Source organism: Eurosta solidaginis, chromosome 5, assembly GCF_040869045.1.
Source record: "Eurosta solidaginis isolate ZX-2024a chromosome 5, ASM4086904v1, whole genome shotgun sequence".
NCBI lineage: Eukaryota > Metazoa > Arthropoda > Insecta > Diptera > Tephritidae > Eurosta > Eurosta solidaginis.
The window spans coordinates 272,587,807-272,604,080 of NC_090323.1; the positions used below are offsets into that span (position 1 = coordinate 272,587,807).

At 37.4% G+C, this 16,274-nt stretch overlaps 1 protein-coding gene across 3 annotated transcripts in view; it reads left to right on the forward strand.

Annotated features, from left to right (window-relative positions):
- The window catches only part of alpha-Spec (alpha spectrin), a 94,335-nt gene extending 80,735 nt beyond the window's left edge, over positions 1–13,600 (forward strand). For 2 of the 3 annotated variants that reach the window (XM_067790749.1, XM_067790751.1), the window contains 2 exons: positions 11,193–11,793; positions 11,876–13,600. In XM_067790749.1, the coding sequence (XP_067646850.1) occupies positions 11,193–11,793; positions 11,876–12,004 (730 nt within the window). In that variant the 3' untranslated portion in view covers positions 12,005–13,600. The remainder of the gene's footprint in view (positions 1–11,192; positions 11,794–11,875) is intronic. The other variant, XM_067790750.1, reaches the window with a different exon arrangement.
- Positions 13,601–16,274: the final 2,674 nt, after the last annotated feature.

Sequence of the window (16,274 nt, forward strand, 5' to 3'; positions counted from 1 at the left end):
AGCCAACTTAAACTTGCGGCTTAAATTTAGCTCTTGACAAAAGACCCCCCCCCCCCCCCCCCCCCCCCACCAACCTTTCCATCCAGCTTTGACCCATCCGTGAACAAGTTAACCGGTCCCATGCCCCAGATAATTCCTCTTCCCCAATCCTCTCTCTCTGGAATAACTGGGGTGAAGGTTGTATAGGCAGCTGTTATCGGCATACAGTAGTCCGTTCTGTCCGGGATGAAGTCGAAACTGGTAAGAAGGCTAGAGTGTCCGCGGTCAGAAAGTCTATATCCCATATCACGAAGCCTGAAGATATGTAAATTTATAAAAAGTTTTGATAAATAAACAACGTTGGTTTTTTGTTTAGAAATAAAAAAAATAAAATAAAGCTTGTTATAAATGATTTCTCAAAGCTTTTTATAAACCATGTTGTTGTTGTTGTAGCAGTGCTTCGCCCCACCTAACAGACGCGACCGATCACAAACTGTCATCAATATCCTCTAACGGGAGTCCAAGGAAACTTGCTGTTTCAACAGGGGTGGACCATAGGGAAAGGGGTGTTAGAGGCGTTGGTTCCACATTACAATTAAAGAGATGGTTGGTGTCATGTGGGGACACATTGCAAGCGGGGCATACATTTTGTATGTCGGGGTTGATTCTGGATAGGTAAGAGTTTAACCTGTTACAGTATCCAGAACGAAGTTGAGCCAGAGTGACACGCGTTTCCCTGGGGAGTATGCGTTCCTCCTCCGCAAGTTTTGGATACTTTACTTTGAGTACTGGGTTCACCGGGCAATTCCCGGCATAAAGGTCCGACGCCTGTTTGTGGAGTTCACCAAGGACCTGCTTGTGTTTTTTCGCTTCATACGGCTGTGTTCTCAGATGCCGTATTTCCTCAAAATGCTTACGGAGATGACTCCTTAAGCCCCTAGGCGTTGCTGGCTCGTCAATCAGATGTCTGTTGGGATGCCCAAGTTTCTGGGTATTCAACAGGAACTGTTTGGTCAGCATCTCGTTTCTTTCCCTGATGGGGAGTATTCTCGCCTCATTATGTAGATGGTGTTCTGGGGACATAAGAAGACAGCCCGTGGCAATTCTGAGAGCAGTATTTTGGCAGGCCTGTAGCTTCTTCCAGTGGGTAACTTTTAGGCTTGGCGACCATATGGGTGACGCATAGCACGTAATCGGTTGGCTAATTGCTTTGTATGTAGTCATGAGCGTTTCTTTATCTTTTCCCCAGGTACTGCCAGCAAGGGATTTGAGGATTTTGTTACGGCTCTGAATTCTCGGCACAATTGCGGCTGCGTGCTCACCAAAATGTAGATCCTGATCAAACGTCACACCCAAGATTTTGGGGTGTAGGACAGTCGGTAGCGTAGAGCCATCGACGTGGATGTTCAAAATGGTCGACATTTGGGACGTCCATGTTGTAAATAAGGTCGCGGAAGATTTAGTCGGTGATAATGCCAGGTTTCGCGAGGCGAAAAAACTGGAGAGATCAGGGAGGTAGCCGTTTATTTTATTGCATAGCTCATCGATCTGTGGGCCTGCGCCTGTGGCCATTACTGTGCAGTCATCGGCGTAGGAAACGATTGTGACTCCTTCCGGTGGTGAAGGTAGCTTAGATATGTAGAAATTAAACAAAAGTGGGGATAGGACACCACCCTGTGGCACCCCTTGTTTAATTCTCCTAGGCTTTGATGTTTCGTTTCTAAATAGCACCGATGCCTGCCGACCACCCAGATAATTTGCGGTCCACCTTTTAAGACATGGGGGAAGGGTAGACCCTTCCAGGTCTTGCAGTAACGAGCCATGGTTGACCGTATCAAAAGCTTTTGATAGGCTAGCGCTACGAGTACTGTTCTATGGTGGGGGTTTTGATTTAAACCGCAATTTATCTGGGTGCTAATGGCATTTAGCGCGGAGGTAGTGCTGTGGAGTTTTCTGAAGCCATGCTGATGGGAGGCTAGTTGCAAATTTGCTTGGAAATAAGGGAGCAAAATGGCTTCGAGCGTCTTTGCTACTGGCGATAGGAGAGATATCGGACGATACGACTCTCCTATGTTAGCTGGTTTACCAGGCTTTAGTAGCGGGACCACCTTGGCCATTCTCCATTTCTCGGGTATGACAAACGTGGAAAGAGACAGGTTGAAGACCTGCGCTAAATATTTGAAACCCTCTTTCCCTAGGCTTTTAAGCATCGGCATGGCTATGCCGTCTGGGCCCACTGCTTTGGATGGTTTAGCGCGACCAATGGCGTCCTCAACCTCTTTAGCGGTGATGGTGATTGGTGACGCGCTGAATTTGTGTTTATGTGCGTGTCTGTTGGCCCTCCGTCTAACTTTGTCGACCGTAGAATGCATTATATATTGTCGGCAGAAAGCGCTCGCGCATTTTTTCGCATCCGACAGCACTTTGTCGCCAAAGGCGATGGAAACTTTGTCTTTGTGCTTAGTCGGATTCGATAGGGATTTTACGGTGGACCAAAGTTTACCCACACCGTTAGAGAGGTTACAACCTCTTAGGTGCTCCTCCCATTTCACCCTCTTGTGTTCATCCACAAGCAATCTGATGCGTAGGTTTATATCCCTTGTTTGGGGGTCGCCTGAATCAAGCTGCCTTATAAGGTCACGTTCTCTCGCTAAGTTTGCGGCCTCCGCCGGGAAGTGGGGCCGGATTTCGGGAATTCTCCCGGCGGGAATGAAACGTGCCGAGGCGGATTCAATGACCTTGCGGAAGGCACGCTCCCCTTGGCGGGCATCAGTCGGGATAGGGAGGGCAGCAAAGAGGTTGTCTGTAAAGGATTTATATTCTTCCCACTTTCCTTTTTTAAAGTTTATGAAAGTGCGTTTTTCGGCGACGATGAAGTCGGCGGTACGCTCGAGCGAAACAAGTATAGGCAGGTGGTCGGATGCCAATGATACCATCGGCTGCCAGTTGACGCAGTTTACGAGTTCTGCGCTCACGATTGAGATATCTGGCGAACTGTGACAGCTTCCTACCATACGTGTGGGGGCGTCTCCGTTTATTGTGCAGAACGTCGTTTCTTCTATTTGATCCGCCAACATCTCGCCCCTACTGTCCGCCCGCAAATTTGAATGCCATAGATCATGATGGGCATTGAAGTCGCCTAAAATAATGCGATTGTTTCCAGTGAGTAAGGCTCTGATATTAGGGCGGTATCCACCGGGGCAACAGGTGGCAGGGGGGATGTAGATGTTGATGATTTCTAGGTTTGCATCGCCGTACCGGACAGATAGGCCTTGACGTTCTAAGACGTTGTCCCTGCGGTCGATGCCAGGATCAAATATGTGATATTGCACAGAGTGGTGTATTATAAACGCGAGGCCGCCTCCATTTCCGCTCTCGCGATCTTTTCTGTGGACATTATACCCAGAGCAGGTCTGCAATGCAGATCGTGCTGTGAGTTTAGTCTCTTGAATCGCAGCAATGCGGATGTTGTGCCGCTTCATGAAATTGACTATCGCCGTGATCTTCCCAGTTAGTCCATTACAGTTTAACTGCAGAATTCTGAAGTGCATGAGGGGAGACGTCGCCACTCTGGGGGTAAGTGACGGGTGACTACGCCTGGGTTGAGGAAGGCCAGGACGCAATTGCTGTTGTGGCCCTGGGACTGGGCGTCCTTAGGCAAGCATTGGGGTACCCGGATGATTTGGGTTTGCGACCTGGCAACATGGCGCGATGAAGCCCGTCGAGGGGTTGCCGTCGCGGAGACCAGAACATCTAGGAAAGTGGCACCACCCAAGGCAGGAGCTGCATTGGGCGGATGTCGCAAACATATATATTCTGTGCTGGCAAGCGGTGCAAACGGAGGTAGGGACTAAGAGTCTGTTTCCCTGACCTACACGATTGCTGCCGGAAAAGAGGGGGGGAGAAGACGGGGGCAGGGGCTGTTGCTCAGCCTTGCTTCCGACTCTACTACGAAGATTGTAGTTATGAGTGGTAGCAGCTGTTTGAGTTGTTGGCGCCGTAAGGCGCGTGCAGCAGCGGGTACTTGTTGTGGCTTGCTGAGCAGCCGGGCTGCTGGAAGGTAATGGGGGGGGGGGGGGGGCGCTTAGACGTAGACTACGGGGCGCCCTTGGGCGTGAACAGCAAGGAGCCACAAAAGATTTATAAAAGTTACGTGGACGTCGGGTTTTGGGATCAAGCCCAGAACAACCTGTCCGATGCAACCATCCCTTACACGAGACACACTGAACAGAGTATGACCGTCCTAAAAAGATTCTTTTCCGGCAGATGCAGCAAAACCATTTCTCAGGACCGGGGTCAGGAGACGGACCCGGATTGGATTCGATACCTTCCCGGAGCAAGAGAATATGGAGCAGTCCTGCTGCAAGGAGCTGCTGGGAGGATGACAATTTGTGGGAGGGACGAAACAAATTAAATGGGGTTACACTGAAATGACAGTCCTTGGTCGGGAAAAATCCCGAGTCGCTCCGGTACATAGAACCGACTGCCTTGGGAAGCGCTTTTTTATAAACCATCGTTTTTATTTATGTCAATAATCTCAATAATATTAACATATGCATACACTGAAAGAAATGGTGCTAGTAAAATCAACAGATCGGTTCTGTTGTTCTTGACTTAACGGAGATTCGGTGAATTGATCGAATTATGGTTAATTCGACCGAGTTCTTTGTCAAGCGAACAAATTAGTTTAGTCATTTCAACAGAAGAGAAATTGTTGCTCTTAAGTTAACAAAGTTTTGTAAAATTGACAGATTCCTAATCAATTTAACTGATTTTTCTGTTAACACAACTGATCTTACAGGTCATTTCGACGTCGATCAACTGTCAATACATGAGCAAATTTCAAAGAGAATTTTATGCTCACTGCGCTCTCTATTTTGTATGACGATGGTGCCACTTGTAAAAAAAAACACCAAAATAAGAAAACCATCAAATCGAAAAAACACACAAAATGGGAAAACAATAAAAACTAGTTTTTCAGTTATCAACACAAGACGAAAAACCCTTTTTGAATTCACTGTACAAAAAATTATGAGATACCGGGACACCTATTTATCGGGTAGAATTTTGCAACTTCTCGTCCAAGCGAAATGCAAAATTGCGACCTCTTGTTGCAAAAGTTTTGCTTGAACGAACAGGATTTTCCAAAGTTAGTCACATTTTGTTCAAGTTTTTATGAATTTTCACTCACGCGAACGAATCTAATAAGATAATAAAAAAACATCCTTTATAAAAGTTTGCGTTGCTTTGGAATCGTTTCAAGTTAAAGTATTACGAAAATTAAACTTGCCGAATTACATGTATAGTTACTACAGTGGTGAATTACCTTCCTGCTATTTAATTCTTCACTTTTCTATAACTTACAAGTTCTCTATTTAAAATGTTATGTCAAACATTTATACAAGTTTTGTTCGAAACAATCAACTGCAACTGAAAGAATTGAGAATCAGTTTTGTCACTAGTATTTTCATTTCTATATTCATATGTACATATCTACATATATGTAGCAAGCATGCGTATTTAAGTATTCACATATTTACGTATTATTTATATGGCGGCCGCCGGGGTGTGATGGTAGCGTGCTCTAATCAAAATTTCCATAAAAAATTTTAGAAACAAGCTTTCTCAATTAGAAGAAAAATCTTCTAAGCGAAGTCGTCCCTCGGCAGTGTTCGGCAAGCACTCCGAGTGTATTTCTGCCATGATATGCTCTCAGTGAAAACTCATATGCCTTGCAGATGCCGTTCGGAGTCGGCATAAAACAAGTAGGTCGCGTCCCGCCAATTTGTAAGAAAAATTAAAAAGAGTACGACGCAAATTGGAAGAGAAGTTCGGCCTAAAATCTCTTCGGAGGTTATCGCGCCTTACATTTATTTATTTATAGGGCAACATAGGTACTTTCATACAAAGCTGTCGCACCAACTTTTCTGTTCATTTGACTACTAAAACGCTCAATTACGAATCAACGATTTGTGCGCAGTTGATTCAACATCTTGTTGCGATGGATAAAAATTTACAGAAATTTCGGTTGATTTTACCAGTCTTTTTCTTTCAGTGTACATACTATATGTATATACATATACTAATAAACTAATTAAAAAAATTGCATGCATATATTAAATGAAGAATGGCTGCAATTCTAATGGGTTGTTGGAGAATCCAAGAAACGGTTTAAATGCAGCCATCCTCTCATGAAGAAACTAATGAAAATAATTTAAAATTTCTATGTTGAAAAATATTCATAAATAGTTTCCTCGTGTTTTTTGTAAATATATTTACAATTTGGTTTGCTGGGTAGAGCTTTTATGGTCGTTTTAAATAAGTGCACTTTGTTGTTTTTTGCCGTCTTCCAGTGAGTTTTACAGCTCCGGCTCACGCTCAATTCTCACGGGAATGATCTGGATGATTGAGAGACTTGAGAAGCAGATGTCGTGAAATTTTCGCACACGTGAAATGTGATAGGCAGATGTCGCCGCTGTCTTTCATTTAACTCCTACGGCGAAAGCCTAAGCAGCGACATCTAGTTTTGAAAAAGTAGGTTTATTAAAGGCAGCGTTGCCAAACTAAAAAGAAGTAATTAGCAATTTATCTGGCTCACAAATTGAACCAGATTTCTATCTGGCTCAAATCGTTGTTGTTGCATTTACATGCAAAATTATTAATCTGGCTCAGGAGTTTGCCACCGGATGATAGCTTTTGCGTTACTTTGACGCGTTTCGACGCTTACTGTGCCATCTTCAGAAAGCTGTTTTATTTGATATATAAAAATTAACCACTTTTTCCAACAATAAACACGAAAATTCAATCTTTACAATTATTACTTACATTGATTATTTAACTAATTATGATATAACAGTATAATACAAGCAAACATTTACATATTACTAACTATCGCTCTTTGTACAACTGCGGTATAAATGTTGCTTATATTGTTGGCGTCCTCTTTGAAATTCATAACCTGGTGTATTTTTTGTTGTATTCGTAAGCTCTCTAAAGTTAGTCGTGTTTTTTCTCTTTTTTCTATGTCTAATATTTGTGCATGGTCAAAATCCGCTGTATGGTTACTCTTTGTAAAGTGCTGCGCGAGGCCGTTGTAATCTTTTTATTTTTAGCATCTGTTCTGTGTTCGTTTAGCCGTATACCCAGTTGCCGTTTAGTTGTGCCTATGTAGTATTGATCACATTTTTCACCCACTTTGCCATTACATTTTATTTGATATATGTACTACGTTGTTCTGTTGCTCTTTTTCCACTGGATCCTAACTTTAGAGAGCTTAAAAATACAACAAAAAATACACCAGGTTATGAATTTCAAAGAGGACGCCAACAAATAAGCAACATTTATACCGCAGTTGTACAAAGAGCGATAGTTAGTAATATGTAAATGTTTGCTTGTATTATACTGTTATATCATAATTAGTTAAATAATCAATGTAAGTAATAATTGTCAAGATTGAATTTTCGTGTTTATTATTGGAAAAAGTGGTTAATTTTTATATATTTGATATATTTTCAAATAAAACAGCTTTCTGAAGATGACGCAGGAAGCGTTGAAAGCGTCAAAGTAACACAAAAACAACAAAGTGCACTTATTTAAAACGACCATAAAACCATATAGTTTCAAATTGGTCTAAATAAAAATCGTAAAAGTATATAATCGGTGAGCAAATCCGAAATACTATTAATACCTAACCAACAATAAACATAACAATGAAACAGTTTTTTCGACACATAAAACTAATAGCGTTTTATTTTCTGGCTAAAGTGTTACGCTTTTTGTACGCCGCGTAAGGGTTGTTGTTCTATTCTAAAAAACAGGCAACGCCTTTACGGGGTTTTTCGTTCCTTTATGAAAATTGTTGCCTGCTCGCTATGCAAAAGCGTTACACTTTTACCCTGTATAAAATGGCGGTGTGGCAATTCAACTCTGTGAAACTATAAATTTGCTCTTAAGTTCCACATATACTCTGTTAATATGAGTGAATATGGTGAGTTGAAATGTTCGTTGTATGCACTATAAATGTTGAACATTTTCTGGGGTAGGAGTAACTCTATTAAGGCTTTACCATTTACTTAGGCAACAATTTATTTCAGAAGAGAAATCGCTATAAGATACAATGAGGAATTACAGTATACAATCAAGCAATTTAACAAAAACTCGAAAAAAATAGTTAAACAAAAGGGGAAACTGAAATTTTTGCTGAAGTGTAAAATCTATGGAATTACACCACCACACCTACGAGGCAAGACAAAGGCATTACTACATTGTTTCCAACTTGATACTACAGGTTGCCAATTTGATAAAATAGAGGTATGTTTTCTACAAAAAATTTTAAAATTGGAAATAAAAGAAACAAATGTAACCATAAAATAATAGAAAATTTATACGCATCAAAGACACATTAATAGCGGTACTCGGAGAAGAAGATTACAGTAATATCGTAGAGACACAAGATCAATTTATAAAACACATCGGCGCAGACATAGAAAAAACTCATCAAAAAAAGCTTCAAAGGCAAATATGTAATAACATTCAAAAGTTTGGGATGCGATTCAACGAAGACTGGTTCATAAATACTACTAAAATCGAAATATCGCAAGAATACCGTTGGTTGCTTTCTCTAGGCACCAAATTCTCACTACCGGTTTCAAACAAAAATTTCTCACCATTGCAAGTTATCGCGGAACTGGAACAAGGAGTACAAGAAATCGAAGATGACAGAACTAAGGACAGTGTAAGAAGCAACATCGCAATGAAGATAAATAATTACCAGAGTAGGCGCAACAATAACCCAAAGGATAAACTTTTCATATTTCATATTTTGAGAACACAAATACAAAGATGAGATAGTTTTAAGTCAGGCTGACAAAGGGAACAAAACAGTCTTGATGTACAAAAATATTTATGGGGAAAAAATGAACAAATTGTTAGATGACCGTAAAGTATATAAAAAGATACAGAAAGATCCCACACAACAGCTTATGAGAAAGAACAACATAATTATAAATGAAAGGTTTAAGCAAAACGAAATCGAGTTAAAACAGAAATTTCAATTATCTAGTGTCGCAGTCATTGCTCCTAGAAATACGGTTTTCCCAAAATACATAAGGAAAACATGACCTTAAGGCCAATTGTATCGTCGACAAAAGTACCATGCTCCAACTTATCTAAGCATATTAGAGTTGTATTGAAGAATATAATATCTGAAGAATATAATATCAAGAATTCATTTCAATTAAAAGAAAATCTTAAAAATATCCATATAGAAGATGACGAAATTTTAATATCTCTTGATGTAGTTTCATTATTTACAAACATCCCAATACATCTAGCAATACAAACAATAATGAAAAAGTGGCCAGAGTTGGAAAAACACAAAAATTTCAAAAAAACGTTTCCAGACTATACTCGAGTTTTGTCTAAGAGAAAATAATTATTTTATGTACAACTCGACTTTTTATTAGCAAATATACGGCATGCCCATGGGCAATCCCCTATCGCCAACCATAGCTGACATAGTACTTGACAAAATACTTGACGACAGCATAGCTAAACTTATAACCCATGACACGAAGAAGTATGTAGATGATATATTCGCAATTATAAAGAAAAGGGAGGCGGAAGACATCTTGAAAATATTGAATGCACAGCATACTAAAATAAAATTTACCATGGAAATAAAACACGAAAATCAAATAGCCTTCCTAGACCTAAAAGTAATCCACAAAAATAGAAAATGTACAACGAAATGGTACACGAAAACCATCGCATCGGGGAGAATAATTAATTATCATTCGAACCATCCATGGAAGCAAAAGTTAAACACAGCGAAGAACCTAATTAGAAAACCAATATCACTCACTGACCACGAGTTTATGCCAGAAAACAAACACAAGATTAAAAACATTTTGTACAAAAACAGCTATCCACATAAACTTATTGATAAATTAATAGAAATTGTAACAAACAAAATTCACGAAGATAAAAAGGAAACACTAAAATCCGAAGAAACTCACCAAAAATATATCGGAGTAACATTTATACGACCAAAATCTTCATAAAATAATGAAAATTAAAAATGTGAACTATGCACACAAGCCAAACTTCACTTTAAGAAATATTTTTACAAAAATAAAGGATCCGGTGAAAAAGAGCAACAGAACAACGTAGTATATCAAATAAAATGTAAAGGCAAAGTGGGTGAAAAATGTGATCAATACTACATAGGCACAACTAAACGGCAACTGGGTATACGGCTAAACGAACACAGAACAGATGCGAAAAATAAAAAGATGACAACAGCGCTCGCGCAACACCTTACAAAGAGTAACCATACAGCAGATTTTGACCATGCCCAAATATTAGACATAGAAAAAAGAGAAAAAATACGACTAACTTTAGAGATTTAGAATGCAGATAGATGTTCATTTAATGTTAAATTCTAGCCAAATGAGGAAATTGTCTTCTAAAAGAGAGGGCTCAATAGAAAAAAAAAAACAAAATTGAATGTTTTAGTGTTGTTGTAGCCATCAATAATAGGACGTTAACGCACTTCCTTTAATTCTTATATGAAACAAATCATACATATATACTACTCATCTGTACTCTCTGCTGACGATCGGGATGTATGCGTATACAATCGGATGATTGTATTGATTGATGCATTCGGGCTCAATGGGCGGGCACATAGTCGTGATTCTAAGAATCTAGAAAAATGCAGAGTTTGGGAAAGTTAACGGTATGTGATTAGTAAGGCATTAGTTCGGGGAAATCGATTTTGGAATAATGCTCAAGAATTTGACCAGAAAATCCACACCGGATCTCCATTCGCGTCAGTTCTCGGAAGGAAAGGATGATTGACGATTTTTGCTAACAATTAATGATCCCTATTGATCTTGGCATGGATCCCATTTTTTATTCGCCAGACGAAACGTTTATGCTTTTTTGGAAGAAAATTTTCTTCATGGTTTTAATACCTCACTCCATTTATTTCTCTGTAAAACAAGTGGAATATAGTTGTATGCGATGTCGCCCTTTAAATGCTGAGTATTTTTTAGCAAAGGTTTCAAAATTAAAAAATTGCCTTTTTGTGTAAATTTTAACAAATAGCGGCGTACACCTTTTTCGATAACCTGATTTTTTAATTAAAATAGAATAAAAAATAAATATCAAATAAACATTTTATATTGTTAATTAATGTTTTTATTATTTAGAACAAGTATGATGGAAGGCTCTGGTTCATTAGAACAGCAACTAGAAGCTCTTCGCATCAAGGCCACAGAAGTACGTGCACGTCGAGTAGATTTGAAGAAAATTGAAGAATTGGGAGCTTTACTTGAGGAACATTTGATATTGGATAACCGTTACACAGAACATTCGACCGTTGGTTTGGCTCAACAATGGGATCAGCTCGATCAACTGTCGATGCGTATGCAGCATAATTTGGAGCAACAAATACAAGCGCGTAACCATTCGGGAGTATCCGAAGATTCACTTAAAGAATTCTCAATGATGTTCAAACACTTTGATAAAGACAAGAGTGGCAAATTGAATCATCAAGAATTTAAATCATGTCTGCGTGCACTTGGTTATGATTTGCCAATGGTGGAGGAAGGTCAACCTGATCCTGAATTCGAAGCCATACTCAATGTCGTAGATCCAAATCGTGATGGTCATGTTTCATTGCAGGAGTATATTGCGTTTATGATTTCAAAAGAAACTGAAAATGTACAATCCTACGAAGAAATTGAAAATGCTTTTCGTGCTATCACTGCCTCCGACCGCCCCTATGTAACAAAGGAAGAACTTTACTGCGTAAGTATACTTTATTTATTGATTTTAAATAATTGATTCATGCCAAATTAAAATATTTTTGGTTTGCTTTTATTTTATACAGAACCTAACCAAGGACATGGCAGATTATTGCGTACAGCGGATGAAGTCATACGTCGAACCGCGATCTGGCCAACCAATAAAGGACGCTCTCGACTATATCGAGTTTACGAGAACACTGTTTCAAAATTAAATCAAAAAATTAAGTTATTTACAATTACAAAAACATCGTATCAATCGTAAGAACAATTTGCTGCAGTTATTTGGATAGTTTAGAATAAGTATTATTCACTTTCTACTTTAGTTTACTTGCGCAATACGAGCCTTCAAATATTTAAATAGATACATATATGTATATACATACATACACATGGATGGATGCATGCATTTATCGTATTTGCTAAACAAAAATTCAATTTATATGGAATGTATGCTTAGAGTTAAGATCTTTATTAACCAACGAAACCAATAAATAACCGTCTTACGAGTCGCCCAATGTGCGTTGCAGCTTCATGACGTTGCATCCGTGAGGTATGACTTTTGACATACGACGGAGCCTGACAAATACAGTAGGGCATTATGAGTGCGGTATATTCAGCACGCGTTTTCTATTTCTTATATGTCGAACCCCCCAATTCAAAACCAGATTAAGAAGTATCCTACCTGCTACAAGAACAAAACACACATTCATAAATAGTGACTCTCACATATGTGTTTGGATTTCTTGAGGTACATCAATCCCAAAAATAAGTTGGCTGCATAGCCAAAAGCGAAATAGCTTATTGCATTTAATTGTTGCTTTAAATTTTCTTATAGGGTCTTTATAGTAAAGCTAGTTACTTAGAATTTGGCAGTATCTAATCTACATTTTTTTTAATATTAGAGATGTATGCGGCTTTTTCAAAAATGTTAACGAAATATATTTATATCATGTAAAAAGTATATATGTAAACCAAGTCGTGATTGACAAATCTCTTATCGACCATTTACGCCTATCTGACGATATTCGCTTCATATTTTGCAGGACAAAGGTAAATCTTAATTTAAGTTTAGGCTGTTTGTATTGAAAATTTAACGTAAGTGTTCGGCAGAAGCTTGACAACCACTCCGACTGTATTTCTGTCATGAAGAGCTTCTCTTCGAAAATGCATCTGCTTGCTAGCAGTATTTATAGGTAACTCAGTCGCTTTCCCTTGAAAAACTTCGATATCTAATTTGAAATGTATTTAACAAAATTGATATTCAAATCAAGATTAAAAGAATTCTATGCAAATATCTCAGAGTTGGTAGATAGCTGGTTTTCAAAAACATCGACGCTTTTACTTACTGTGTATAAGCTTATAATTTATATGTAAACTTGTTTATTAGTTCCAGTAAAATTAATAAATTACTCTAGTAAACGAGAGACCATCAGCTGTTAACACATTTAATGACTTGGCTTTATCAACGAGGCTTGAGAAAAAGTAGTAAACAGCGTTGTGAATGAAAGGATTAAAATACATACACGCGTTATTATTTACAACCATTTAAAATGAGTAAATATAGTTCATGGAATTACATACACACATATATATATTGACTACCATTTAGTCGGTAAACAACTTATATGATGATTATAAATAAAATACAAACAACAAAAATTGGTAAAATACAAAACTTTCTATTTAAACACACGCATACACATATATATTTACAAATATTTTATTAAATAAAATCTCCAAGAGTTTAATAAAAAATACATCCAATGTTATGCTGCATGTCTAATAAAGAAAATAATATATACAACAAACGTTCGAGTTTAACAGTTTGTGCATTTCTTTACGTAAGCTGAAAAAAAAATCGCGAGACGGTCCGGTACATAAAACCGGCTGCCTTGGGATGTGCTGGAGCAGTACTAGAGCGCAATTGTCGTTGCTACTTCTAATCTGGAGTAGCCAACGCATTCCTTTATCTTAATCATGAGGAACATAGTTATAGCAACCAATCAAATCTTCCATGGTACAATAAATTAGAAACTGTTAGGACCGTCTTCTATTTGGGAACCGTCACTAACAATAAAGACCATGTCAGCCCAAAATACAACGAAGAATTACCAAAAAGTTCTACTTGCAAAGTAGAGTTCTATCTACAAAAAAAATAATAATATAATAATAATGGTTTTTAAGTCTCGTCATACCTGTTGTTGTTGTTGTTGTAACAGTGCCTCACTCCACCTAATAGGTTTGATGATTAGATTAGATTATTTATTTATTACGGCCAGAAGCCTAATTCGTAAATTTGAAAATATTACAGTTTTTTATCTTATAGCTAAGGTTTTACAATATTCATATAATTTTGTTTTAAATACTGTTATTTGGTTGCAACTTTTTATATCCATAGGCAGTTCATTGTAACTTTTCAGACCCTTGTAGAAAATGTTCTGTTGATCAATTTCAGTTCTAAAAAACGGCAATTTGAAATTATGTTTGCTCCTCGTATTTATGTTGTGAGTTTGCTCAACTAATGCTATATTTTTATTTAAATACTCAGGTACATTTCCATGTTTAATATTAAATATGAATTTCATGGAGTGGAAAAAAATCTTTTGTTTCACACTTAACCAGTCTAAAGTCTTCAACATGTCAGCCGTTCGTGTATCTCTAGGTTTCTGAAGAATAAATCTCATGCATCTATTTTGAAGCTTTTGGAGCTTGTCTACTTCTTTATCCGATATTATGAATAGAATGGACGGGCAGTACACGAAGTGCGGTTCTATAACTGATTTATATAAGATTATTTTGTACTTTTTCTGAATGAATTTCGTTGTTCTCTGCATCACTCCTATTTTATTAGCAGCTTTTTTAATTGTATAATTTATATGATCTTCAAATTTGAGTTTATTATCAATTATTATTCCTAAGTATTTTATACTGTTAACTCTTTGTATGATTTCATCATTTATTTTTAGCTCGGCTATATCCTCCTCATTGATATTCCTCCTTGTTATTATCATATATTTAGTTTTATTTATGTTTAGTTTCAGTCTATTACCACACAACCATTTATACAAGTTATTTATTTCATGTTGCATTTTGGCGAGTGCAGTATTAATATTATTTTCACTTATCATAATTAATGCATCATCCGCAAAAAGTCTAATTTCACAACCTTCGATAGCATTGACTATGTCATTTATGTATATAAGAAATAATATAGGTGCCAATACTGAGCCTTGAGGTAACCCTATGGGTACCTCTAATTCATCCGACGTCACAGCATTTATAACTGTTTTCTGCTTTCTCTGCTTCAAATAGTTGCGGAACCATTTAAGTTCAATATCAGTTATGCCAATCCGCTGCATTTTTTTTATTAATATCTCTCTATCCACCGTTTCAAAAGCTCTTTTGAGGTCAAGGAAAACTGAAACCACTACTTTTTTGTTGTTTAGCTCTTCTTTCCAATCAGATATCACCAAGTTCAGCGCTGTCTCACAGGAGTGTTTTTTCCTAAATCCTGACTGTTGGTAGACTAATATATTATTTACTTCAAGATGATTCACCAACTGATTCTTAACAACGACTTCGAGAATTTTAGCATCACTTGGCAGGGTATTTATGGGTCTAAGTTCTTCAGGTTGCATTGTCTTTTTAACTTTTTCCACAGGTATTATTGTTGACGTTTTCCACATTTCAGGTACTACACCATCTTCTAAGCTGTTATTAATTATTTGAGCATAGAAATATCCGGTATACGATATACAATCTTTTAGTACACCTTCGGATAGCAGTTTTCTTCCACCTATTTTATATTTAAAGTCTGTTAAGATATTAATAACATCATCGGTGGTAATTTCAGCAAACTTTAATTTTGAATGGACTTGTGTATCCTCTAGTGCTACTTGACAGGTTTCGATGTTATTATTAATTTCAATCACACTGTTTACAAAAAATCTATTTAGACCATTCGCCAGATCGGTTTCGTTTTCAACCAGTATGCCATCCAGTATCACCTTTTTTATCCCTTCGTTATCTTTAGTTTGGTTAACCGTTTGTTTGAGATATTTCCACATTTCTTTAGCATTATATTCATTCAAAATGATTTTATTCTCCATATACTTTATTTTTTTCAATTTGACTAATTTTTTGTAAGACCTATTTATATTTTTATATTCATCCCACTCTCCAGTTTGTAACGCACGCGTGTACATATTGTATTTATATTCATTCATTTGTGCCAATTCTCTATCATACCATTTATTCATTAACTTAATATGCACTTCTTTCTCGTAGGTTAAACTTTCCATAGCCTGAATCATTATATTATTAATTAATTCGACTTTTACATCAATTGATAAGTTTATAGTAAAGTTGAAGTTAAATGATCTAAGGACGCTTATTAAAATATCACTATTATATTTGTCCCATGCTATGATTTTTTTGGTCAGTCTCATCTTGTATACTTTGGACGTTTTAATATTAAATTTT